The sequence below is a fragment of the Mustela nivalis genome (assembly GCF_964662115.1).
Source record: "Mustela nivalis genome assembly, chromosome: 12".
Taxonomy (NCBI): domain Eukaryota; kingdom Metazoa; phylum Chordata; class Mammalia; order Carnivora; family Mustelidae; genus Mustela; species Mustela nivalis.
In genome coordinates, this window is record NC_139031.1 from 42836293 (window position 1) to 42863841 (window position 27549).

At 43.6% G+C, this 27549-nt stretch overlaps 1 protein-coding gene across 1 annotated transcript in view; it reads right to left on the reverse strand.

The window, feature by feature from the left end:
* The window catches only part of FKBP9 (FKBP prolyl isomerase 9), a 38060-nt gene extending 12123 nt beyond the window's left edge, over positions 1-25937 (reverse strand). Inside the window, exons 1-6 of the mRNA XM_082691784.1 lie at positions 25197-25937; positions 13805-13950; positions 13203-13392; positions 12411-12556; positions 8492-8681; positions 2598-2743 (exon numbers count right to left, since the gene is read on the reverse strand). Of these exons, the coding sequence (XP_082547910.1) occupies positions 2598-2743; positions 8492-8681; positions 12411-12556; positions 13203-13392; positions 13805-13950; positions 25197-25423 (1045 nt within the window). The 5' untranslated portion in view covers positions 25424-25937. The remainder of the gene's footprint in view (positions 1-2597; positions 2744-8491; positions 8682-12410; positions 12557-13202; positions 13393-13804; positions 13951-25196) is intronic.
* Positions 25938-27549: the final 1612 nt, after the last annotated feature.

Below are 27549 nucleotides of genomic sequence, written 5' to 3' on the forward strand. Positions count from 1 at the left end.
TTGGACAGAATCCACTCTTCCCTTCAGGGCTGCAGACACAATCAAGCATCCTAACTTCAGAGCGGACCCTGTGGAACAGAGTAGACAGCAGAGAGGCCCAAAGCTTTCCAGAAGGCCTACTCCCTCCCTTCTACCAGTCCTGCAGGGAAAAATGGCCTCCACAAAATGAAATGCCAAGAATGGAGCTGCAGATCCCCATGGAGAGCCCAGCATTTTATTCCTTCCACAAATATTTATTGAATGTTTACTGTGTGCTTGGCCCCACGGTATGTACTCTGTGTCTTGACACCATTCTGGGGTCAGTCCCTGAGGGATTAACATTAGGTCCTATGCAAACCCCACAAAGAGGCCAGAGAGATGCTAATCCAAAGAAAACAGAGGTGACCCCCCGGCCCTGTGCAAGAGCATCTGGGGGGTACCTGTCAGAGTGTCCCTGCCCTCACAACAACATATGATTTGAGATGAAGCAGCCTCTTAGCCACAGAATTTATGAGTCTTCGGATGTTACCCAGAGCCTTATATAATTCTTTGCAGAGCTCTGTCTCATACTTGATAGAAAGCCAAAAGGAAAAAAATAATTTCAGCAAATGTTTTCCATCAATACATTATTTTTAGAGAAACGAAGGATTAATCCTGAGGGCTTAGAAAACACGAATGCTCAGAAAGTATTTGTCTATTTCTGTATGTATTTGAGTAGAAGTTTACGTGATACAAAACAGTGGAGCATCAAGACACAAACAGGACAAGAAGTAAGGCCTGTCGACTATGTCTTAAGTTGTGACCTGCTATGGCTTTATAGATCAGACCTTTAATGGGGCCCCTTGCTGGCTCAGTCATAGAGCATGTGATTCTTGATCTCGGGATGGTGAGTTTGAGCCCCACACTGGAGGCAGAGCTTATGCTAAAAAAAAAAAAAAAAGAAAGAAAAAGAAAAAGAAAAGGAATCTATTGTATTTATCAGTGTAGGTGAATGTGTATTTTCATTTCATGGCTGTATTAGTTTCCTATTGTTACTATAACAAATTTCTACAATTTGGTGGTTTAAAGCAATGCACATTTATTCTCATAACTCTGGAGGGTCCAAAGACTGAATTCAAGGTGTTGGCGGGGATGCTTTCCATTTGGAGGCTTCGGGGTAGAATCTGTTTCCTCACCTTTTGCAGCTCCCTGTAGCTGCCCTCCTCATTCCTTGACCTGTGGCCCCTTCATCCAACTTCCAAGCCAGCAGCTTAGCATTTTCTCCTCTCTCTGATCTCCTGCTTCCCTCTTACATAGGCTCTTTTTTTTTTTATTAATACCAAATAACATTTTATTATATGGATGTACCATATTTAATTTGCACATACCTACTAAATAACATTTTTCATATTTTGCCCCTTCTTTTGATCATGTTTCTGTCCAAATATTTACATAGGCTCTTGTAAGCACCTCAAGGCCACCTAGATGACTCAGAATAACCCCCCACCTCACAACCCTCACCTTAATCACATCCACAAAATCCCTTCCACTGGGTAAGGCAACATATCCACAGGTTCTGTGGATAGGACAGGGACATATTTGGGGCCACTATTCCACCTACCATGTTACAATGTTTATTCCTGCATGGAGGGATTAAGGGAGATTTTTGTTTTCTTTCATTATCTACATTTTCTTTTTTCTGAAGTCAGCACATATAATTTGTATAATGTTTAAAAGGGGGTTTGCTGGTACGCCTGGGTGGCTCAGTTGGTTAAGCATCTGCCTTCGGCTTGGGTCATGATCCCAGGGTCCTGGGATTCAGTCCCACACTGGGCTCCTTGCTCAGTGGACAGGATGCCTCTCCCTCTGTCTGCCACTCGCCCTGCTTGTGCGCGCTCTTTCTCTCTCTCTCTCTGACAAATAAATAAAATCTTAAATAAATAAATAAATAAATAAATAAAAGGGGGGTTGCTATTAGAGTGACAAAAGTGTTCTAAAATTGGCTTAAGGTGATGGTTACCCAACTCACTACATTTACTAAAAGTCACTGAATTGGGGATGCTGGTTGGGACAGTCGGTTAAGCATCCAACTCTTGGTTCCGGCTCAGGTCATGCTCTCAGGGTCATGAAGTCAAGCCCTATGCTGGGCTCTGTACTCAGCATGGAGTCTGCTTGAGATTCTCTCTCCCTCTGCCCCTCCCAGCTCATGCTCTCTCTCTTTAAATATCAATAAATAAATCTTTCAAAGTCACTGAACTGTACACTTAAAATGGGTAAATTTTATGGCATATAAATTACACCTCAATAAAACTGTTAGAGACCAAAGACCAAAAAGGGGGTGGTTTGCAATAGATGTTCAAATGGCTCAAAAAAACCCCAGAAAACTATAATTAGATAGAGACGATAAATACAGCAAGATGTTAACAGTTGATGAATCTAAGAGCTCATCTCAGAGTTCTTTCAACTTTGGCATAGGTCTAAGAATTTTCAAATAAGAAAATGGGCACCGGAGACAAGAAGAAAGAATAGACCATCTCTAGAAACCAAAGATATTGGACATTCAAGTCTGTAATGGGACTTTCGGCTTCCACATTTTGGCTCTCAAGAACCAAAATTGCCTGGAAGCAGCCAGAACTCACCTCTACCTTCCTCTCCATAGCCAAGGTGAGGTGGGACCACAATCCTCCGCTTCTCTCCGATGCAAACACCAAGTAGACCTTCATCCATGCCAGCAATCACGTAGCCCTGCCCAATGTATGTGTCAAAGGTGCGGTTCCGTGAGTAGCTAGAAAAGAAGGAAAGAAAGAAATTCCTCACAAGCAACACCACAGCAGCTGGGTATGCTAGTCAGCACAAGACAACAGGAAGACAGAGGACTCCAGATCCTGGAATAGGCTGAAACTTAGAATGTGAGGAAACAGGCTCTCCTGAGAACACACATTCCCAAGAACTCACACACACACAGAGCAGAGCAGGAGCGGCCATGTACAAAAACACTCCTAGAAACAAGCCCTCCATCCCTCTGGTTTGGTCAGGTTATGGATGGGATGCACGTGACAAGAAGCAACCACACAGATATGCAACTACTGTACATTGGACTATGCTTGGTAACCAGGTCAAATTAATGAAAAAGGCATCCAGGATGGCTCTTACTAGAAACTAAGAATGTGTCCCAAGGACAATGTCTCCAGGATCTAAAGAAAAGAATATCTGTATATATGAGACATGAATATTTGGATTGCTAGAAAAGTAATACACACACACACACACAACACACACACACAGTATGTATATATATGTGTATATAATATACATTATAATATATATTATATATATAATATACATTATATACATATATACACACATATGTGTGTGTGTTGTGTGTGTATATAATATACATTATATACATATATTTTATATATATAAACATGTATGTGTGTGTGTTGTGTGTGTGTGTGTGTGTATATACACATATATACACATACAATTTAACTCTGCAGTCCCCACCAGAGCCTGGATGACTCTTACTGTAATCCCTCCTCACCAAGCCACCTTCTGGTGAGATACTTGGGTTTCCCAAGTGCCACTGGCAGGAGGCCCAAGCATTCTGCTCAGTGGAGAGATCCAGCCTTTTTATAAGCTGCCAATTGAATCGGATTCCTGTGAGTTTGGTGAGGACAGGAATCAATTCCCCAAAGCCAGATGTTTCTAGAATAAAATAATAAAATTTAATATGCCACGTCTCCTACCAAAGTCTGAACCACAGTGATCTGCACTCATGTGGCAAGAAGCCTGTCCTGAAAGAGCCAGTCCGTTTCGCCATTACCTCAAACACGGCCAAAGGATGACTGCCTCAGAGAAGACAGCCAGCTAATTGGGGACAGGGGGATGAGAAGACCGAGCTGTGAGGGGCTGTGCCTCCTCAGTAGCCCTCAGAGACCAAACACAAGGCCAAGGGCCATGAAAAATGACAGTAACAGATGATTCTCCTCACCCAGGAAGACGATAATCTACATAGCACCCCAGAAGAGACTATGGAGAAATATCCTTTCCGCCACATTGTGGAGTTCCAGCACTCAGCCCCTCACATGGGCCAGGAGGGCCAGGAGGAGAACACAGCCGAGGAAGGCAGGCTTGGCTCCCTAGCATCCTCTCACCATGAGCCAGCTTCTCACCTTCCCCAGGTTACTAGCTCTCTGGAGATCATCGCCAGAGTACACCCTACGACCAGACATTCAGGAAAGAGGAAAACTCCTCCCAGATGGGGTCCCTTATAGAGAGACACTAAGCAGTGGGAGATGGCAGGTGCCCCAGAGAAGTCTGAGCCACTGGGTGAAACAGCAAAGGTTCCATGGGGTTTGGGGAGACAGTGGACACTGAGGAGACAGGATCTGCACAGGGAAAGCACTGCACAGGGGAAAGCACTGCACAGTGAGGCCAAGGCCAAGAGGCAGGAAAGAGCCTCAGAAAACAAGAACGAAGGAGCAGAGTGGCCATAAAATATAGAGAACTTTTAATAACTTTAAAAGAAGATTTATATGGGAAACCATCATGTTCCCCAGTGGGAAAACTGAAAACTAGAAAGCTGTCAGTGCTCCCCCAAACTAATTTATGAATTTTGAAACAATTCCAAACAAAATATGAACACCATGTATGGGGGAGGAAAGGGACTCAAAAATTTATCTGGGGAAAAAGAACCAATTTAAAATGATATTTTGAGGGGCACCTGGATGGCTCAGTCTGTTGAGCAACCGACTCCTGATTTCACAAGTCATGGTCTCGAGGTCATGACATTTGTGCCTCCAGCAGGTTCCATGCTCAGCAGGTAGTCTGGTTCTCTCTCTCTCTCCCTCTGCCCCTCCCCAACTTGTGCTCACTCTCTCTAAAATAAATAAATAAATATTTTAAATGAATGAACGAATAAATAAAATTGGGTTTTATTATGCTGACTCAGGAGAGCATGCAACTCCTGATCTCAGGTTCGAGCCCCACATTGTAGGTAGAGATTATCTCAAAAAAAAAAAAAAGAAAAGAAAAGAAAAGAAAGAAAAAAGAAAAAAAACCCACAAAACTTAAAAATGCTGTTTGGAAGGTACAGGATATAACAGGCTCTCATTCCTGCAAAAAATTAAACTGAGATAATGTATTTCACTCTATATGTGCGAAAGAACTATGAAATTAAAAATACTGGCTCCCACAGAGAGGGGAGTATCCGAGTTTGAGCCCCACACCAGGTATAGAGATTACTTTAAAAAAATTAAAATCTTGGGGCGCCTGGGTGGCTCAGTCATTAAGTGTTTGCTTTCACCTTGAGTCAGATCCCAAGGTCCTGGGATCGAGCCCCTTGCTGGGTTCCCTGCTCAGCAGGAAGCCTGCTTCTTCCTCTCCTACTCCCCCTGTTTGTGTTCCCTCTCTCACTCTCTCTCTCTCTCTCTCTCTGTCAAACAAATAAATAAAATCTTTTAAAAAATTAAAAACTTTAAAAAAAAAGCCATTTTAGATGAGTGAGGGAAAAATAGTTTTCAGTAAATGGTGTTTGAAAAACTAACTAACCATCTGGAAAGACATAAAGTTAGATCCTTATTATCACACTGAATACCACAATAAATTCCAGATGGATTGAAGATTTAAACATGAAAGATTAATGAACACAGAGAGACACTGTGGAAGGTTATTAATATTTATGGCTAAAGAGGTTAATGGGAAATTATTACATTTTATTAAATTTATCAAATTATTACATTATAATACACCTTTGTATTGTTTCACTTATATAATAAGAACATAATACTTTTTTTGAGTAGGCTCTATGCCCAACATGGTGTTTGAACTTACAACCCTGAGATCAAGAGTCAAATGCTCTACTGATTGAGCCAGCCAGGCACCCAAGAACACAATACTTTTTAAAATAGAAATTTTAATAAATAATATTTTTTTTAATTTTTGAAATATTTTATTTATTTTTTGACAGAGAGAGACACAGTGAGAGAGGGAACACCTGCAGGGGGAGTAGGAGAGGGAGAAGCAGGCTTCCTGTTGAGCAGGGAGCCCAGGACCCTGGGATCACGACCTGAGCTGCAGGCAGATACTTAATGACTGAGCCACCCAGGTGCCCCAACATTTTTTTTAAGGATTTTATTTATTTATTTGAGACAGAAAGATACAGAGAGAGAGAGATAAAGCACAAGCAGGGGGAGAGGCAGAGGGAGAGAGAGAAGCAGACTCACCACTGAGCCAAGAGCCTGATGTGGAGCTCCATCCCAGGACGCTGGGATCATAACCATCTGAGCTACCCAGTCAACCCTCCTTAATTTTTTTTAAGGATGAATTTATTTATTTGGGAGAGAGACAAAGAGAGACTATGGGAAGAGGGGCAAAGGGAGAGGGAGGGAGAGAATCTCAAGCACACTCCCTGCTGAGCACAGAGCCCAACTTGGGCCTTGATCTCACAACCCTGAGATCATAACCTGAGCTAAAATCAAGAGCCAACTGACTGAGCCACTCAAGTGCCCCATGGTTCTTTTCCTATGGAAAGAAATCTGGTATACACTAGAAAAAATGGTCTTTTAATTAGTAGATTTTTAAAATTTTAATTTAATTAATTTAATATAATTAATAGAATTCCAGGGAATAATGGACAGAACCAAGCTCACAAGTAACAACTAATAACACACACACACACACACACACACACACACACTGAATATTTTCTGTAGTAGAAAAAGAATAAAGACAAATGTTCATCAGTAGGAGAATAATTAAATAAATTTGGAATATTCACCCAATGAAACACTAGGCAGACATAAAGTATAAATAATTCCTCTCCGTGTGTGTGTGTGTGTGTGTGTGTGTGTGTGTGTGTGTGTGTGTATTTTTTAAGTAGGCTCCATGCCCAGCATGGACCCCCCTAGGGGCTTGAACTCACAACTCTGAGATAAAGCCCTGAGCTGTCTCTCTATATATTAATATGGAAAAATCCCAAGGTGGGAAAAAAAAAAAAAAAAAAAAGCAAGAGGCAGAGTAGTGTGTTCTGTATACTATACACTATACACTATAAAGGGGAGAAATAAGATAACATCCATAGTTGTTTATATCTGCATTAGAAAAAATCCACACAGTGGAGGAATAAAAAAGAAACTTATTAAGAAAAGTGGTTAAGGGGCACCTGAGTGGCTCAGTTGGTTAGGCATCTGCCTTCTGCTCAGGTCATGATCCCAGTGTCCTGGGATCGAGTCCCACATTGGGCTCTCTGTTCAGCGGAGAGCCTGCTACTACTCTGCCTGCTTGTGCTCTTCTCTCTCTCTCTCTCTCTCTGTCAAATAAATAAAATCTTTAAAAAAAAAATTTTTTTAAGTGGTTAATTTTAGGAGTGCCTGCCTGGCTCAGTAGGTAGAGTATGCAATTCTTGATCTCAGGGTCATGAGTTCTAGCTCCACATCGGGTATAAAGCTTACATACATACATATATACATACACACATACATACATACATACATACATAAAGGCAAGTAGTTAATTCCAAGTGGCTAGGAGAGAGGGAGATGTCAGGTAGGCAGGGGTGGGTAATAGGAGATATCTTAATCCACACTTAGTTTTAATTTTGAATCATGTGACTATTATTTTTCCCCCAAATCAGGTGAAAATTGTAAAAGAGGAGACCCTAAGAATAGGAAAGATACATCATTCAAACAAAACAATGCAATATAAAAATTCTTCTGTGATGTTTTCAGGTGATGGAAGAAATTTGAAATTACAACCTCAGGGAGACAGGTAGGCTGCTGTCACTACCTGTTTGCTCCACAGGAAGCTGAGGAGGTGGTTTCCAAAGAGCTTGTGCCACTTGAAGGAGCAAGACAGAGCAAGCCACCTGCCCCAGCCACCTGCGCAGCTGCGGAAGCCTCAGAAGCAAACCAGGACAGTGAGTAACAACAGCGGCACGGTAATTCGCCTCCACAGCGGGATGGGAGCTGGAAGCACACAGCCCAACTCCTCCAGTAACCTCTGAAGTTCACAGAGCACTCCCCCCCACCCCATGTTATGTTATAGAGTAGTCTTACATACCTTATCTCTTTAACCATTTCTGGGAAAGGTACCAGTTACAGGAGGAAAACCCTGAAGAGCAGGGAGGTCAAATGTCATGCAAAGTCACCACACACCAGGACAAGAACCCAGGTTTCCTGGCACCAAGTCCGTTCTCTTCTCATCCTACCAACCAGGCCTCGGTTCTGGCCACTTCCCATTGTGGATCCCATAGCTGGCTGCACATTTGGATGGTGGAGCACAGTGTGGGGGATGGTGGGAGTAGAGGCTGAGTCACTCCTGTTTTCCTGCAGACTTATTCCCCACAGACCCAAGAAGGAGACCGTTCTAACAGCCTCTGAAGGAATTCAATGTCAGAAAACAAAGATATGTTGGAGATGAAAATACTAACGACAAATCAGCATTGACAGAGTATTCAGATCATGGTCCAGCCATAGGTAGACTGTATTTAATAAGATGTTCTGATGAGTGAAGGCTCCAGTTGTTTCCTTACCTGGAATCAAAGAAGGTGCCATCCAGAAGGGTGCCATTGTAATGATACCTGAGAAAGTCCCCACTTTGACTGCGCCGCTCACAGTTTTCTGGGACTACCTTGTTCTCAATGGAAATGCCATCCTTGGGGTTATGGAGGTCCAGTAATGCAACATCAAACACCAGAGATGCCTGTCCAGGAATGTCTTTCCCTAGAATAGAATGGAGGAAGAAGATGAAATCAAGAAACAAGATTTAGGAAGCCCTTTTTTTTTAAGGTTTTATGCGTTTATTTGTTAGAGAGAGAGAGAGAGTACAAGCAGGGGGAGAGGCAGGCAGAGGGAAAAGCAGGCTCCATGCTGAGCAAGGACCCTGAACCCTAGGACCCTGGGATCGTGACCTGAGCCTAAGGCTGATGCTTAACTGAGCCACACAGGCGCCCATAAGAAGTACTTTTAACTACAACTCAATTCCCACTGTGTTGGTATTACTCATTCCTTGAAGTTTCCAAGTTGAGGAAAGAAATGTTCTTTCACACATTGGGTGGTCCAGCTATGTTCTGTCACCACTGTGTCCATGGTGCCCAACCATGCACTGGCGAATATAATTTGAAGCCTAACTTCTTCAGAAAAAGGAGCAAACCGATATTAATGACATGCGAGACTACTACAACCATATTGTCTGCTTGTGCTGACAAATCAAGGCTCTATGTGGGTGGTTATGAACCCATATGAAAACCCAAATACATGCCTCTGTGGGCTTCTGTTTATGTACAAATGCAAATCATACATTTAAAGGCATAAATTCTAAACCTTGGACCTGGTTCTACAGAATACTACATAGACTTGTTCTCTGGAACCAGCCACCAATTTTTTTGAAAAGGCAAAATGCAAAATTCAGTTTATTAAGTGCCTCCAAAACAGGAGATAAATAAAATTAAAACTAGCCGAGAGGTGGGGCGCCTGGGTGGCTCAGTGGGTTGAAGCCTCTGCCTTCGGCTCAGGTCGTGATCTCAGGGTCCTGGGATGGAGCCCCGCTTCGGGCTCTCTGCTCAGTGGGGAGCCTGCTTCCCTCTCTCTGCCTGCCTCTCTGCCTACTTGTGATCTCTGTCAAAAAAACCCAAAATACAAAAAACAAAAAACCTAGCTGAGAGGGGGCAAAATGGCACCCATAACGCAAAATATAAGTCATCAAATTGCTTCTAACTTTGGGATGGTACTGCTTCTTTTGGATACTCCCAACAGTGGGGACTTCATGAACATCTACAAAATGATAATCTACATGAAGAGACTATTGGGTACTAACTCATCAAGCAAAGATCAACGTCAACCAATAAATAATTCAATTCAGTCCCTTGAGATAAAGGAAGTTAAATGACAAACCACCTATCTCAACACTCTTACTTGCCATTTGTTAAACCTTGCAAAGGAGTAGGCCTGGGCGAGTGAATGACACGGCATACTAAGCCTGAGTTTCTTCAACCGGCTCTTTGGCAGAGCCCACCCCTCCTCCTTCCCCTCAAGGGAATAATGCAATCTTCGGAAAGCAGCTGCTGAGTCAGCCTGTGGAATGTAAGGTGTGGTCAATCCCCTAAGTGTGTGAATGGGTATGTGTGTGTGATAGAATAGGAATCTTTTGTACTTTTATGTATTTTTTAATTTAGGAGAAAAAAGAAAACCTTAAAAGTAACTCCAGAATTTAAATTTTTCTAGCGTTATCATGGACTAATTGAATATTGGTTTTTTAATAACAACTTTATCAAGATATAATTTCCATACCATACCATACAATTCTCCTATGTAAAGTTATACCTGGGGCACCTGGGTGGCTCAGTTGGTTAAATGTCTGACTCTTGATTTTTGCTCAGGTTATGATCTCAGAGTTGTGAGACTGAACCCGAGTCAGGCTCGGCACAGGGTGTGGAGCCTGCTTAAGATTCTCTCCCCACCAATCCCCTGCTCCCTCTGCCCCTCCCGACCCTCTCTAAAATAAATAAACAAACAAGCAAATAAATAAATAAATAAATAAATTTATTCCTGGATACCTGAGTACAGTATTAAAGTAGTAAATAATAACTATTTCAAATAAACTGCTTCCCTCAAATATTTAACACAGTTTTTTATTTAAAATAAGTAAATAATATTCCTCAAATTAGGCCAGGCATCTAGTTTTATTATATATGAGGTATGCATCTGGATGACATCGAAAGGATGTGAGAGCCAAGGGAAATGGACTTTCACTGGCTAAGGACAAGACCACTAGAGTATCAATCAGAATAACAACATGTCTTGGGGAACAGAGAATGAAGATGTATTTACAGCAGTTGTTTTCACATTTTATTTTTCTTTTAGTAAGGAATCCCCACCCCTGCTTTTTGAAGGGACTGTCTGGAGATCCCCAGCAATAAAAGAGGAGGTGGAGAGGGGAGAAGGCTGAGCCCCGTTTCCTCCTCTCTGCTCCAGCTCTGTAGACATAGAGTGCCAAGAAACATAGCTCAGAAAACATTATGGTAGGGTTATTATAAGTTGGTTAAACTTATTATACAGTCAGTATAACAAATGTCACCGTCAGTAAAAAATGCATCATATTTCCATTTCAATTCTTAACTACATATACCTGCTTGTTTAAACGCCAGGAGGTTCTCTTTGTTGTGTTAGCCTGTCAGTGTGATTAAATATGCCTGCAATTAAAATATGAGTAACCACAAAATGCCATTTACCAGCCAACATTCTGTTTTCTTCCTTCAAAAAAGGACACTAGTTTCGGGCGCCTGGGTGGCTCAGTGGATTAAGCCTCTGCTTTCGGCTCAGGTCATGATCTCAGGGTCCTGGGATCGAGCCCCGAATCAGGCTCTCTGCTCAGCAGGGGGCCTGCTCCCCCCGCCCCCGCCTGCCTACTTGTAATCTCTCTCTCTGTGTCAAATAAATAAATAAAATCTTTTAAAAAAAGGGGGACACTAGTTTGAATTCATGCTTTTTCTAACATGAGGCTTTGCATCTGCCCACAGGGAACGGATGTCGCAGGTAAAACCCAACCTGGAGGTACAAATCAGGGGCGGGGGGGGGGATGGAAATGGCAAACCTGACATCGTGTTAAATTTCTACCTTGAGATCTACAACATTTGGACTTTCTAGTTTAAATCTCATTTCACAGCTGGGAAAATGCAGGCTGGAGAGGCTGCGTAAGGTTACAGCTTATGAGGCAGTGGCAGATGCTTTACTTATGAACGCCAATGACCATGAATAAGTGGAAGTTTCCACAATTCAGTGATGAGAGGTAGCTGATTTAAACTACCATAGCCCAACGGAACTTTCTACAGTGATGGAAATGTTCTGTACCTGCACTGCCCGGGACAGCAGCCCTCAGCAACATGTGACTCTGAAGTACGTGAAGTGTGGCAGTGTGGCTAAGGCACAGAATTTTCGATTTTACTTAATTTTAGTTTATTTTTAAATTTAACTATAAATAGCCACATGTTGCTAGTGGCTATTATATTGGACAGTGTAAGTCTAGACCAAAACATCTGGCAGGTTTCATGTGGTAAGCTGAATTAATGACAGCAATAAAAATATAAGGACAGATGAGGGGCGACTGTCCAGCTTAGTTGGAAGAGCACGCGACTCTTGATCTTTGGGTCATGAGTTGGGGGGGCCCACCTTGGGTATAGAGATTACTTAAAATTAAATCTTAAGGGGCACCTGGATGGCTCAGTGGGTTAAGCATCTGCCTTCAGCTCAGGTCATGGTCTCAGAGTCCTAGGATCGAGCCCCATGTCAGGGAGTCTGCTTCTCCCTCTTCCCCTGCAGCAGCCCCTGCTTGTGCTCTCTCACCCTCTCTCTCTCTCTCTCAAATACATACATAAAATATTTTAAAATAAATAAATAAATAAAATCTTAAAAAAAAGACCGATGAGAGCAGCTTGAAGAATGAGAAAGACTTACCATCTCCCTCTTCTCCATAGGCCAGAAAAGGAGGTATGGTGATGATGCGCTTTTCCCCCACACACATCCCCAACAGCCCTTTGTCCATTCCAGGAATCAGCCAGCCAATGCCTACATACGTGTCATATGTTTTCATGCGATTATGACTGAAAACCAATGAGAAAGGGGGAAAGTTCCATGCTATTGAGGGTGTTTCCAACTCATTCCTCAATAAGGCTTTAGGAACCCAATTATCATCTAAATAGTGAAACTATACCCATCCCTGACGACAGGCATTTTTAGATCTTTGTTCCCAAAGACAGCAGAAAAGTCGTGTAATTAAATCACAGTGATTAACAAAAACAGGCCTGCTACTCTATCTAACCAAATACGCTACAACAGGAAAGCCCTTAAGCCTTTGGCTGTTCTCTACCTTAGCACCTTACTCCTTGCATTTTTCCATAGCTTCATAAACATTCAGCCTTCCCCTCATTCTTCCATGGGAAAACTATAAAAATGGACTTTAAAAATGCATCAACCTATTTGGAAATAGGGCCCTTCACTTAATGATGAGCTTCCAAGACACTGTTAATTTAGATAAACATTGTTCTTACATTCCTGTAAAATGTATTAAAATTTGGAGGACTCTGGCTTTACAGAGCATAACACATTAACCAAAAGCCATGCGTGAGGGAGTTGGCACAATGGAAATTGGGAAGAGTCTCTCTTCTGGCTTCTCCACGTGCATAAAAAGCAGGTGAGAAAGAAGGAACTAAGGGGCATCTCGATGTTATCTGGAATGGTGGCACTTACCTTGAATCAAACAGGGTCCCATCCAAGAATGTTCCATTGTAGTGGTACCTTACAAAATCAGACACCTGGATGGTCCGAGGGCAACTGGGAGGTGTGAAATAAGTGTGAACCTGAACTTGATCTTCAGAATTCCAAATATCCATCAGAAGTACGTCAAAATGAAGAACTGAATCTGGGGGGATCACACCAGCTAAAAATCAAAGAGAATTCCCACTGAGAAGCTGCTGCCATTCAGGCCTGATGAATAAACACCTAGGATGCTGCCCGGGTGTTCAAGAGAGTCACTGAACAATTCCAAAATGGGTCACACTCCCCCCTCATTCCTCAAAATAAAATTGAAAGAAATGAGAAAAAAAAAATCGGTCCTCCTCTCAACAAGGGTGACATTCAATACACCTATGCTAATAACAACTTTCACATCTAGAAGAAATGGACCAAAGATGAAATTTTAGCTCTCTCTGTGTGTGTGTGTGTGTGTTCACTGCTTCTCATTGTCCTCGATCTAAAGCTTCTGAAGATTCTCTGATCTGCCTGACTGAATACCCTTCAGAGGTTCTGGTTGTTTCTGCAAATGTGTTTACAAACACGGAACAAGAACTTACAAACTCCTTCACTTCCATAGGCAAGCTTTGGGGGGATCTTCACAAAACGCCTCTCATTTACACACATCCCAACCAGAGCTTGGTCCATGCCTGCAATCAGTTGTCCTTTCCCCACAAATACGTTGAAAGTGGAGTCTCTGTCATAGCTGAAGATCCATGAGGTAGAGAAAAAGAAAAGTATAAGTTAATCCTTCCCTTAGTGAAACCAACCAGTGAAAATGTACCCATGGACAGAGTGAGGGCTCTGGAAACCAAAAACAGCCAGAGAGGAGTTACTGGCACAGGAAAGGTCTTCACTAACAGTACTTGCGGGGCTGGAATTTTTTTATTACTTTGAATATGGCCAGCAAATCTAGTTAGATAAGTAACCCTGTTTATATATCACTTTGCAAAGTAGCTACCAATACTTTCACTAAAAGAGTTCATTCCTTTTCCATGTCATTGGTATTTAAAAACAACATAAGATACTAACACTCCAATTAACACATAAACCTGATTGTTCTTTTGTTTCTTTAGGTCTATAAGTTAAAGACACAGCATGGTGTAGCATAAAGGATATTTAAACTCTCTGAAACTGTTTCCTCTACCGCAAAATGGGAGTAACAATAATAGCCACCCCAAGATCTATACGATATTACAATCTGAAAAGTGCATGGAAAGCCTCAAGACTTACGTCAGTATTACTATAATTATTATCGGTAATGGGAAGTCTGATATGGTCTTGAAATCACAAACATATGTGATTTAAAGGCTGGCTGGTGATGGTCTTAGGTTGGAAGATAAATAATGGAACTGTGGCTAACACCCATGCTCTCATCCTTTTTAATATCAAATTCTGCATCCAACAAGGGTTTGCCTATTAGGAGACTGTGCTAGGTGCTTTGGAGGATATAAAAAGTCTAAGGCGTGGATTATGCCTATTAAAAAAAAAAAAAGCTAGCAGAGATATCCAGAGAGATTCAAACACTGTATTTACAAAAATAACTACAGAGCTTGGTTTATAATAATGAAACACTGGGAAGAACACAGAAATTTCAAAGGCATGGCACTGGTTGCATTTAATGCAAAGACATACAATAAAATGTCTTATGGCCATTTAAAAATACCATATTTACATCCATTGGCACAGAAGGACATACACAGTAACAGAGAAGTACAGGTTACAGAGCCACAGTATAAAATCATTCCATTTTGAATTTATATATAGATGCATGTGAAAAAATCCACTAGGTGATATATAAAACATTAACAATGGTAATCTATGAGTAGAGGATTTCAGGTGGTTTAATTCTTAATTGATTATTCAAATGATCATATTTGATCATTTAATCAAATGATCAACAATTCAAAATAATCATTTTGAAATGATATTTCAAATATCATTTTTGAATATAATATTCATGTCAGAAAATGTTAAGAAATGGACGCCTGGGTGGCTCAGTGGGTTAAGCCTCTGCCTTCGGCTCAGGTCATGATCTCAGGGTCCTAGGATGGAGTACCACATCAGGCTCTCTGCTCGGCTTCCTCCTCTCTCTCTCTCTCTCTCTCTCTCTCCCTGCACCTACTTGTGATCTCTCTCTGTCAAATAAATAAATAAAATCTTTTTAAAAAAATATTAAGAACTGTTGAGGGGCGCCTGGGTGGCTCAGTTGGTTAAGTATCCCACTCTTGATTCTGGCTCAGGTCATGGTCTCAGGGTCATGGGAGGGAGTCCAGCATTGGGCTCTGTGCTGAGCTTGGAGTTTTCTTGAGATTCTCTCCCTCCCTCTCCCTCTGCCCCTCTACACCCATGCTCTCTCTCTCACTGTCCCTCTCAAATAAATAAATAAAATCTATTTAAAAAAAAAAAAAGAGTTGTTGGGATTGACTTCATTAGGATGTCCTGCCCTTCATTTGGCATATAACTACTTCATTTTTCCTAATAAATAGCTTAGAAGAGCAGTCCATTTCACCACCCATCAGGGCAGCTTCCTCAGACCTGCCCCCTTTTTTCTTCTACCTCCTAGTTTTACAATTCATTTTAATAGCCTTTTTTTTGCAGGGTCAGGGAAAAGAAAGCAAGACTCCAAGTTCAGGTCAGCAAGCCAGAGGACAAAAACACATGGTCAGCTTTGAGGCCAAGACAGCTTTACACCTCCATCCTCTACCTCCAGGGACAAACAACCGCCCCGTGGAATGCCAGCTCTTTCATTTCACTTGCTGGGGACTTGCCATGCCCTGAACCACCATCCAACTGGTGGGTTTATATTAATAATGAAACAGAACTGGAAGCTTCAAAGACATCCCAGGTACAGAGCATATGCATACAGATACAATGCAATGCCTGGAAACCACTTCATAAATGAGTCTTCCATCCATGGAACCTGAATATAGTTCCCAAATTTAATACGAGTTTTTAATAAGAACTACCATTTAGAGAGTGTTTATTATGTGTCAGGCACAGCGGCAAACTAAGCTTTCCCACATGCTATCCCCATTTAATCATCACACAACACTTCAAGGTAGATGCTGCTACTTGGGCTCCTTGGAGTCAAAAAATCTCCCAAGCTCACAACATTAGCCAAGAGGGAAAATGCTAAAACCCACATCCATCTGACCCTTCACCTCCTAGTGCAGGGCCTTCCCCAGTTGGCATATAAAAACTGTTGGCTCCTTGCAATATTAATATCTTCATTTGACTGCCTAAGCAAAGTGCTAAAAACAAACAAAAATACACCTTTCTGAAAGAAGAGTTTATAATTTACATATGTGAGAAACTAACAATGCAAGACTAGTCTTATCTCCAGCTTAAAACTGACCATCTGGAAAAATAAAGTCGTTCTGAATAAATCTGTGCTCATCAGCACAACTGGCACAAGTTCATAGGCAGTGTCAAGCCCAGAATTGGTTACGAAAATTATTTCCGCAAGCTTAATAGAGCCTGTCCCCATATCTGGCTGATTTACACCTTTTGCAGACGTCCCAGTTGAGGTCCTGCAAGGAACAGATGATACACCCAAACTAGGCAGCTCCAGGAAAGTTTAATAAAGGGACTGTGTAAAAAGATTCAGGGTGCAGAGAACACAGGGACAACGTGGTATCTCTGGAGACAAATAAGGAGTGTTATTGTCAAACCTGGGCTTGAAGGATCCAGGGACAGAGAAGGTTCAGGGCCACCTGACAGAGGCTTAGCTAAGACCCCCAGTCTAAGGACACAAATGGTGGAGACTCTACAGATAGGGAGCCAAAGGAATAAATCTCGCCACGTCACTCTCCTTCTTCTGATCTCCTGCTGATGTCACACTGGCTGAACCCAACCGGAAGTCAGGAGATGAAACTGTCATTGATATAACCCATACTAAGTTCATGTATTTCATACAGCCTCACAGAGCAAAAAGCAAGTAGATCAGAAGAAGAGGGGACCTAGAAAGGCAAATGAAAATCATCTAGCACATGCAACAACCCCTTTCCTCTCCATCAGCTTTTCTCCCCTGCTCATTTGTTGCTCTAAAGCCTTTGATTACTTCTACTTTCTCTTGCCCCGAGGCGGTGATGAGAAGTGGCTGCAGCAGCGCCCAAGGATGCTCTTCAAGTTTCCTGGCCCAAAGATCACCAAGACAGGAGACATCACATAAAACCCATCACATGCAAGTTATTAAACCGTCTACACATGCGCATGCATGACCTTGCGGCATATTTCTCAGGATGAGTAACCGCCTCTGCGCTGCATTCCTGAAGCATAAATTTCGAAGCCCAGAAGCTACTTCTTTTCTTTTCTTTAATTTGACAGACAGAGATCACAAGTAGGCAGAGAGGCAGGCAGAGAGAGAGGGGGAAGCAGGCTCCCCACAGAGCAGAGAGCCTGATGCGGGGCTCGATCCCAGGACCCTGGGATAATGACCTGAGCTGAAAGCAGAGGCTTTAACTCACTGAGCCACCCAGGAGCCCCCAGAAGCTATTTCTAAACATAGGCTTCAATCTGCAGTGAGGATGAACTTTTAAAAGAACATACATTGAGGCGCCTGGGTGGCTCAGTCAGTTAAGCATCTGCTTCAGCTCAGGTCATCATCTCAGGGTCCTGGGATTGAGCCCTGCATAGAGCTCCCTGCTTGGCGGGAAGTCTGCCTGTCCCTTTTCCTCTGCCTCTCACCCCTGGCTCATGTTCTCTCTTGCCCATTCTCTCTCTTAAATAAATACAATCATTAAAAAACAACGACATAAAAACACATGTCATGGGGAGCCTGGCTGGCTCAGTTGGAAAAGCATGCAATTCTTGATCTTGGGGTCATGAGTTCAAGCCCCATATTGGGTATAGAGAGTATATAAATAAATAAATAAATAAATAAATAAATAAATATTTGAAATAGATGAATAAAAATTAAAAAAATGTGTCAAACTGAACATACTCTTTCCCTAGAGCCCCCAAAGCCTATTTCTTCCCCAAGTTCCTAGGCTCTGCTTCATTAAAAACAAAAAACAAAACAAAACAGAAAAAACAAACGACTTAGGAAAACAGAGAGGAGAGCATTGCTGTCAAGAGCTGGCAACAAAATTTTAGAAGACAGAATGGGAACTAAAGTGTAGGATCTGCCGTTGTAGGAAAGAAACAGAAGGGGACCTGGCCAAGGGTGGAGCCGTGTGCCTCCCCAGTCTGCAGAGGTACAAAGTGGAAGGTGGCAGCACAGAGGGAAGGAAGCCTGGAGCTTGAAAGTCTGCATCCAAAACAGCTATACCCCACTCCAAGCCCCTTCTCCTGGCAGCTGGGCAAGTAACAGTTCTAAGCTTTATGGAATTACTCACCTGATTTTTAAAACTTACATGCAAAAGTAATACAGGATACATCATTTAAAAATTAAATTAATTTTAAAACTTTGACAAGAACTTATATAAGCTTATACTACTTGTGGCTGAGATTATTTTGATGTTGGATCAGAAACGAAATAACAATGGCCATTACAGAAGGAAGAGAAAACTGCCCTGCAGTTAGAACTGAAGTCTTGCTCAGCTAGGAGAGGACATGTCAGCTTGCTCTATATGCCAATTTTAGAATCAGTTCAGACAAATAAATGCTGAATATGATACGTTTCCCCCATTTTATTGAGGTATAATTGGCAAATAAAAATTACATCTGTTTAGAGGTGCCTGGGTGGCTCAGTGAAGGTTAAACCTCTGCCTTTGGCTCAGGTCATGATCTCAGGGTCCTGGGATCGAGCCCCACAATGGGCTCTCTGCTCAGCGGGGAGCCTGCTTCCCCCTCTCTTTCTGCCTGACTCTCTGTCTACTTGTGATCTGTCTGTCAAATAAATAAATGAAGTCTTTTTAAAAAATTACATTTGTTTAAAGTGTATGATTTGATGTTTTGATATATGTAAACAGTGTGAAATATCACCACAATCAAGCTGATTAGCATATCCTCCCTTATTTACCACTGTCTTTCTTTTTTCTTGGTAAGAACACTTAAGATTTACCCTTTTAGAGGTACCTGGGTGGCTCAGTGGGTTAAAGCCTCCGCCTTTGGCTCAGGTCATGATCCCAGGGTCCTCGATCAAGCCCTCCATTGGGCTCTCTGCTCAGTGGGGAGCCTGCTTCCCCCTCACTCTCTGCCTGCCTCTCTGCCTACTTGTGATCTCTGTCTGTCAAATAAAAAAATAAACTCAAAAAAAAAGATTTACCCTGTTAGTAAATTTCAAGTATAAATAAGGTATACTTAAATTTCAAGTATGTAGTACAGTATCATTGACTGTATTCATGATGCTATACATGAGACTGAATTCCTTTTTTGAGCGTTAAAGAGACTGCCATATTTTGAGAATTCATAACAGGAGAGAAGCAAGAAAATAAAAAGCCAGCCCACTGGGCATGAGAACCATGGTTTGGGTGCCTGAAAGTTGGCCCAATCTCAGGCCAGCTCAGATGACTGGCTCACTTGGGACCAGCCAGACAGGAGGACTGTGGTCCTGCCAGAGCCATCCATGAACGGGGCTGAAACATGCATGAAATGCACAAAAGCAGGAAGTCACCTCCTAGCTGTTAGCCTTGCTCTGAGATGACCCAGGTAAGATTCAACACCCTCCCCTGGCTGAATTCTACCACTGAACCTGAGCCCACCTGCAGACTTGAAAAACCTGACTTTTCTGCCTCCCAACTCTCTCCCCAGACCACATGCTCTCAAAGGTGACTCTGGGCTTCCCAGACCCAGAATAATGTTTGCCTAACATTATTTCCCCCAAACGGCCACTTCTACCAGCTGCTAAGGAGCCATGGCAGGGGAAAAAGACAAGCCCTTAATGAACTGGCGAAGTGTCTATAGGCTAACAGATGGAAAAATGAAGGATACTGTAATACAGGAAGAGAGAGAAGGTGAGGGAGAAGAGAGGAAGAAGTAAGAGTGAAGAGGTGGGAAACGAGAAAGAGCACATCCATTCTTGCCTCCACAGAGGATCAGACCCTGAAACGCAAGCAGGTGGCACGTTAAAATATCATTAAGAGGAAAACTTTGCAGAGCCAAGTGAAATCATTCCACGGCTATTGTAGATTTTTTTTTTTCAGCAACTGCACAAATTAAAATATTAGATCTCTATAAATCTTATTCTACACAAGTTCTCAGCCAGTAAAATCTAGCCAAATTAAATAATCACTGTAAATGCACCGTTGCTCACAATGACCCACAAATGAAAATTAAAAGCAATGACTTTAAGTATTCACAGGGTGTTTCCTTGTTCTTTAAAAACAGGAGGCTTTAATATTTTTATTTATGTATGTATTTATTTGAGAGAGAGGGCAAGTGCAAGCAGGGGGCAGGAGGAGGAGGGGGCGGGAGGAGGGGGGCGGAAATCCCAAGCAACCGGAGGGCTCCATCTTACAACCCATGAGATCATGAGCTGAGGTAAAAGCAGGAGTCGGATGGTTAACTGACCAAGCCACTCAGGTGCCTCTGTGGGTGCATGGCCTCAAGAAATCTTAGTTTCTTGAGAAACCTCCTGCCTGGATGTTAGGCTCTTTTCCTGCAGTCAATAGAGCCACACTGGGCTAACACACAAACAGTAACTTCCCATTCATCACCTGGCTTTTCCATAGGAGGGCCGCTATTCTGATTCACACTTTAAAGGCTCCCTAAGTGAGTCTTATCATGACCTGACCAGTTTCCTCATCACTGCTTAATTTCTCCGGTCCAGCTTGACGCCATCTGTACTGCGCCCAGCTGCCTGGCTCTTCTCAGAACCAATCCTGCAGAAGGGGCGAGGCTTAACCCCCCTTCCCTCAATACCCACCAGATGCTAACGGTAGATACTCAAAAAATATTTGTTGAATGAATAAATATATAAAATTAAGCACACCTCTGTTAATAGGTCTTTGATTCTTTTAGAGCAATAGTTCTCAAAGTGTGGTCCTCAGTCCCGTAGCAAAAGCATCACCTGGGAACTTAGAAATGCAAAAAATTCTCAGGCCCCACCCAGACCTTCTGATTCAGAAGCTGGGTAGAACAAGCTTGCCAGCTGATTGTGATGTGTGCAGAGTTTGAACACCATCCTGTGAGAGCATCCCACCCAACAGGGAATGCAGTAGGCACAGAAAAATGTCTACTGAGCCTCAGGACCTTGAGGGGTCTGCAAACAAGCCTGGAGGCTGTGAAGGAACTGACCAGATTATGGCTTTGCCTGTTAAAGATAACAGGAACTTAATAAATTTCAGTCGCTGGAAGGAAATCAGAGCAAAGAGGCCATCCCCCTCACCCTTATTGCTAAGAAGGCTATGGAACTCCTAAAAAAGCTCAATCAGGAGTGGCTGACAAGGAGCTCGCAAGAGCTGGAGAGGGTGAGCAGGAGCCCCCTGGAAACTGCAGCCTGGGAGCTACTGTCTTCTTCGGTCTGGAGCAGCAGACACAGAAGCATATTAACAAGCCCACAGAGACTCCATTGCCAAGGGCTAGAGGGCTGGGCCTCCTGGCAAGTGCAAATGCTCATAAGCTGAAAAGATATTAACTGCTCCCAAGTGCCAGGCAGAGATGCAGGAAGAAAGCTCTATGAAAAGAGGAGCACTTTGTGGCTTATGGCTCTGGTCAGGGTGATGGCTATTTTCTTCTGAGCAAAACCTCCAAATCAGCACCCAGAACCCAAAATACCTTAGATTTATCCTCCCCTAAGCTTTTTGGGCAGGAATGGCAAAGTTGTGCCTTAATGCTTCATAAATTCCCCAAAAATGGAGGCCCTAGAGAAAAACCCACACTGGTGGAACACCTACTGTGTGTCCTGCCCTTTTCACCCCGCTCTCCACACTGCAGCCACAGAAAAGTTTGATCTCTCACGCCCCTGATTAAAATTCTTCAATGGCTTTCCACTGTCCTAGACAAAGTCCAAATTCCATAGCCAGGCAAAAAAGATCCTCAGAGTTGGGCCCAGCCTTCCTCTCCAGCCTCCTCTGGCCTCTCTTTTTTCCCTATCGGACACTCCCCAACTCTCACTCCAAACTCGGGCTGTAGTGAAGAGCTTTCACAGACCCTGAAACAACATTCCCACTGCCCACCACCAGGCCTCCGTATCGGCTCTACCCTCCACCAGCCACATCCTTTCTTCCCTCTACAGCCCTCACCCCTCAGCTCAGCTCTGGTCATTTTCTTTTTTTTTTTTTTAATTTAAGATTTGTGTATTTGTTTAGAGAGACAGAAAGAGCATGAGTGAGAAGGGCAGAGGGCGAGAGAGAGAGAGAAAATCTCAAGCCAACTCCATGCTGAGCGCAGTGGGGCTCCATCCCATGACCCTGACTAGATCAGGGCTTGAGCCAAAACCTAGAGTCACCCAGGTGCCCCAGCCCTGGTCAATTTTAATCATCTTCAGGTCTTAGCCTTGCAATCTTGGAATTTCATCCCGACCACGCTCTCTCTCTCGCCAACCCCATGCAACACATGGTTTGAGTTTTCTGTGTGTTCCCATAGTTCCTTGCCCTTCTTTCATTATATATATGTATGGACTGTGGACCACAGACAACAGAGTCTGGCCCTACGCCGCTCAAGTTCAAAACCTCACTCTGCGACACAGTAGCCAAGACCCTTGGCAAATTACTTGAACTTTCCAAGCCTCCATTTCTTCATTTGTTGTCAAGGTACCTACTTCATTGTCTTGAGAGGTTAATGAATTTCTTTGAGATTAAATGAATTCATACATTGAAAGGTCTATGGTAAGAACTGTGTGAACTCTACATGACAGACAAAAGTGTATGCTATTATTCTTTCTGTATATATCATACGACACCATGGCCCGGACTACAAGCTGTAGGACAGTGAAGGACACTGTCTTCAGGGGCAGACACTACACACACATTTGTTGATTGGATGGTAGTGCCTCCTTCTAATATCTTCCATTGTCCCACACTGCCTCACAGTGGCTGCCATGACTAGCGAGAGGAAAAGTACCAGACAACTTGTTCTAGTGGGAATTATTAATTACCATCAGCACGAGCAGGAATTTCTTCATTATCTTCTAACTAAAGAAGCAGATGAAAGAAGATATACAAATGGCCAACTAACATATAAAAAGATGCTCAGCATCATTAGTCATTAGGGAAATGTGAACCAAAAGCACAGTGAGATACCACTTCATATCCCCTAGGAAAGCAAGAATAAAAAAGAAAATCGCAGTTGTTGGAGAATGTGGAGAACTAGGACCACTCATATTGCCAATGGGAGTATAAAATGATGAAGCTGCACTGGAAAACAGTTTGACAGTTCCTCAAAAAGTTACACAGTCACTATAGGACCCAGCAAGTCTACTCCTAGGTATAGATCCAAAAGAAAGAAAAGCACATATCCACACAAAACCCTACACACAAATGTTCATTGGCCAAAAAGTATAAGCAATACAAACGACCCACAACTGATGAATGGATAAACAATATACGTACAGTCATACCATGGAATGTTACACACCATTAAAAAGGAATGGGGTACTGGTACATGCTACAACATGGATGAACCCTGAAAATATTATGCTGAAAGAAGCCAGATACAAATCACTACAAATTATAGGATTCCATATAGAGATAGAAAGTAGATCAGTGTTTGCCTAGGGCTGGAGTGGGGGAGGTGACCTAATGGGTCCAGCCTTTCTTTTTTGGAGTGATGAGAATGTTCTAGAATTAGACAGTGGGTGATGGCTGCACAAATCTATGAATAAATAAAAACCACCAAATCGTATGCTTTAAATGGGTGAGTTGTATGGTATGTGAATTATATCTCAGTAAAGCTGTTAAAAATAAAAAGAAACTACTGAAACAACAGAAAAAGGGGCCATTTTTAAGCATTTGCCTATGTACCAATTTGCATGCTAAACTGCTTTTGTATATTCATTGTCCGAAATTCCAAAAAAGGCAAGAGAGGCTATAAGTACTTTTTAAAAGATGATTTCTGGAATGAGCCTGCACAGCCTAGGGCAGAGGCTCAACAAATTGTTCTCTTTGCCTAGGCTGGTGATTCACTGAGAGAAGTGCAGGCACAGACCTGGGTTTGTAACAAAGCCTTGGGTAGGAGAGCGGACTGTAGGTTGGAGGAAAAAGGTCTCTTAACCCTAAAGCTCCACTGGAGAGAAGCTGCGAACAAGTTGGGTACAAATACTGCAATCTCAGGACAGAGATGAGGGAGGGAATCCTCGGCATGGTTCAAGGCCCCAGGGCAAAGCTGAGTGACCTGCCCACACCCAGTGGCCACCCAGTGGCCAAATATGAAGGGCAGTACCTTCGAGCACAGACCCTGAACTTGGACTGTCAGGGTTTTCAGTCGGATTCCATTTAATCAAGTTTCTTAGCCTCAGTGGCCTCAAGTGACCTCACTGGCAAAATAATGGTCCCCACCTAAAAGATCTGTTGTAAGAAATGAATGAGTTCATTGTACAGAAAGCCCTTAGAACTATCCTGGCACATTGTTAACAGCTCCATAAATGTTAACGGATGCTATCATCAGCTCATCGTCACCATTACCACCACCATCATCATCTACAGTGAGACGCATCATCTGATTCAACGAGCCTGTCTGTCTAAAGACCAGGAAAGGGAGGTGGCAGACAGACATCAACATTTTCTCTTGGGGTGGAGGTCTATTTGCAGAGGGGCCACTTTACACCGATTTCACGTTGCTTGAATGCGCCGGAAGGACAGGAAGTTCCAGCCTCTCTGCGCCAGGACCAGGCCGGCGGACCAGGGGAGCGTAAGGCTCGGTAGGCTCACCCCACCGCGGAGAGGTTTAGGGTCTCTGGGCTTTTGGGGAGAAGGAGGAGAAGGAGGAGGAGGAGGAGGAGGAGCGCGGGATTCGCGGGGCGGAGCCGGGGGAGGTCCGTCGGGAGGGAAAGGCCTGTCCGGAGAGAGAGAAGCCGGAGAGCGGGCGCTGCTGCCTCAGGGGCCCGGCCGGGCGTCTGGGGCGCGGTACCTGGAGTCGAACTTCTGGCCGTCGGGGAATGTCCCCACGTAGTGGTAACGCACGAAGTCGCCGCTGCGCACGGTGCGCGGGCACTCGTCGGGCACGAAGCGCCGCTCGATCTGCAGCTCCGTGTCGAGGCCCAGGCCCGCCACCGGCGCCGCCTGCCCGGTCACCCAGAGCAGTAGCAGCAGCAGCGGCGGCGGCGGGGGTCGCCAGCCCCGGGCCCTGAACGCCATCAGGGGCGTCGAGGAGAGCAGCGAGGGGCGGGCGCGGGGCGCGACGTGGAGCCGGCGAGGGCGTGCGGAACTCGGGCGGCGAGGGTCGGAGCTGGGCGCGCCGCGGCGTTTGCAAACGTGGAAAAGACTGCCGGCCCTCCCCGGGCGGCAGCCGCCACCCCCTCTCTCACCGCCCGCCCCCCACCCCCCGGCCACATCCAGCGAGGGGAGGAGCCGCAGACGCGCGCCTGGGCTGGCCTGCCGCGCCCCGCGCCGCCCGGGCCCTGCCCGGCCCTGCCCTGCCCTGCCCAGCCTGCCCAGCGAGCGGGCCCGCCAGGGGAAGCCGGCTGGCAGCTTCAGAGGGAACCTGTCCTCGAGGGAGAAATCGTGAACTCCTCGGGACGGGGCTTCGGCCCAGAGTTGAAAAAGGAAAAGCGTTTACCAGCCAGGCCAAGTGGCCGGCCTCCGCCTGTCCCTGGAGACTCTCCAGATTTAGCGCCACCAGAGGCTCCTACGTGGCCGCGGGTCGAATTACTGCTGGCTGCTTTGAGTAGGGAGGGAAACTTAGATTATTATGTTTTTTTTAACTTAGTTACAAGAATGAATTCTACATGAAAAAGACTGAAAACATTCTTCAGGGGTTTTTTGTTTTTGTTTTCAGGATAATCCTTAAAGAGAAAGGGAGAGGCGTGTATTCTGAAACTCCCCTGATAGCTCTCCAGAGAGGGGTTTAAGTTACTGTGACTGTTCCCCAAGCCATTAGTGGATGGACTGTGAGCTAGTACTTAATAGCAAAGTAATAGCAAAGATTGCGCATGGTCCCACACACGTGACTAAGCTAGGTAGGACTTCACAGTAAAGATCAGAAACCCCAAGAAATTCTTTTGAGTACTTAAACGAATTCTTAGCTTAGAATTGGTTGTTCTTACTTATTAAAATTTTGAACTAATGAAAGCAAATCACCAAGGCTTTCTCAGCTTTTCTGGGAAGCAAACTATCCCTATACTAAAACCTGGCAAACACGGGGAGAGAGAGAGAAAAAAACTGGGCACCAATCTAATTTATAAATATAACTACAAAAATAATAAAATGTGAGCAAATTTGTTTGTTTTTATGCGGAAAGGCGTTTTTATTATAGCATGGAACAGGACCCATAGGTAGAAAGAATTGCTGGTCGAGATTCTTAAAATTGCAAGTGAGAGAAACCCAACTCACCTGGTTGCTGCATAGAAGTATATCCTAAGGTTTTCAGATTATTTGATGGCTTGCTATAAGGTCACTGGTTTTGGTTGGAGAACATCTGGTTTTTGTCCCCCCCCCCCCCTTTTATCTTTTCCTTCTTCTTTCTTCTTCCTTCTTTTCTTTTACTTTAGGGGCATAGCTTGGTCAACAACAAAGCCTTTTGAGGATGGGAGGAACAATTCTGGTTCAGCTTGGTTGATCTGAGACCCTTAGATTTACTTTGATTTGCATTGTGGAGTCGTCCGACTTGGGTTTGGGGTGGTTAGGCACTGGAGTCTGGCCAGGCATCCCTCTGTTTATTGAATCTTAAGGTTTCTTCGTGTGATTTCTCCTCATGAGTTAATAATTTGGGCTTCCTCACAGTATGGTGGCTTCAGGGCAATGGAACAGCTTACATTCCTGAAGGCTTTAGGAGGAAATATTTCAAGAGAACGATGTGGAAACTATATCATCTCTTCTGATCTAATCTTAAAAATAATGAGGCATCTCTTCCTAGTAATGAAAGTAACTGTCCATTACTTTCTACTGGTTACAATAAAATCACTAAAGTTGGTCTAGATTCAAGGAAAGAGGCAGAGAGGCAGAGAGCCCACCTCCTCTATGGGAGGAGTATCAAGATCATTTGTAGAAAACAAATGAGAGAGATTATTGCAGGGGACTTGGATAATGCCATTTGCCACAATAACTAAAGTCATAAGATATTAGATTACAAATTGCAATGTCAAGTTACTAATTTACCAGAGGAGACCCACCGTTCCACTCACCCCATTACTCAGATCTGAGAAAAACAGCATTCTCCTCATATTAGGATCTGGTATAATACACTTTCAGGATGGTGCTGGGTGAGAATGAAATCAGAGTACAGAGGCTTGGTGAGTCTTGAAAGGTATTTCCTTTAAGATGGG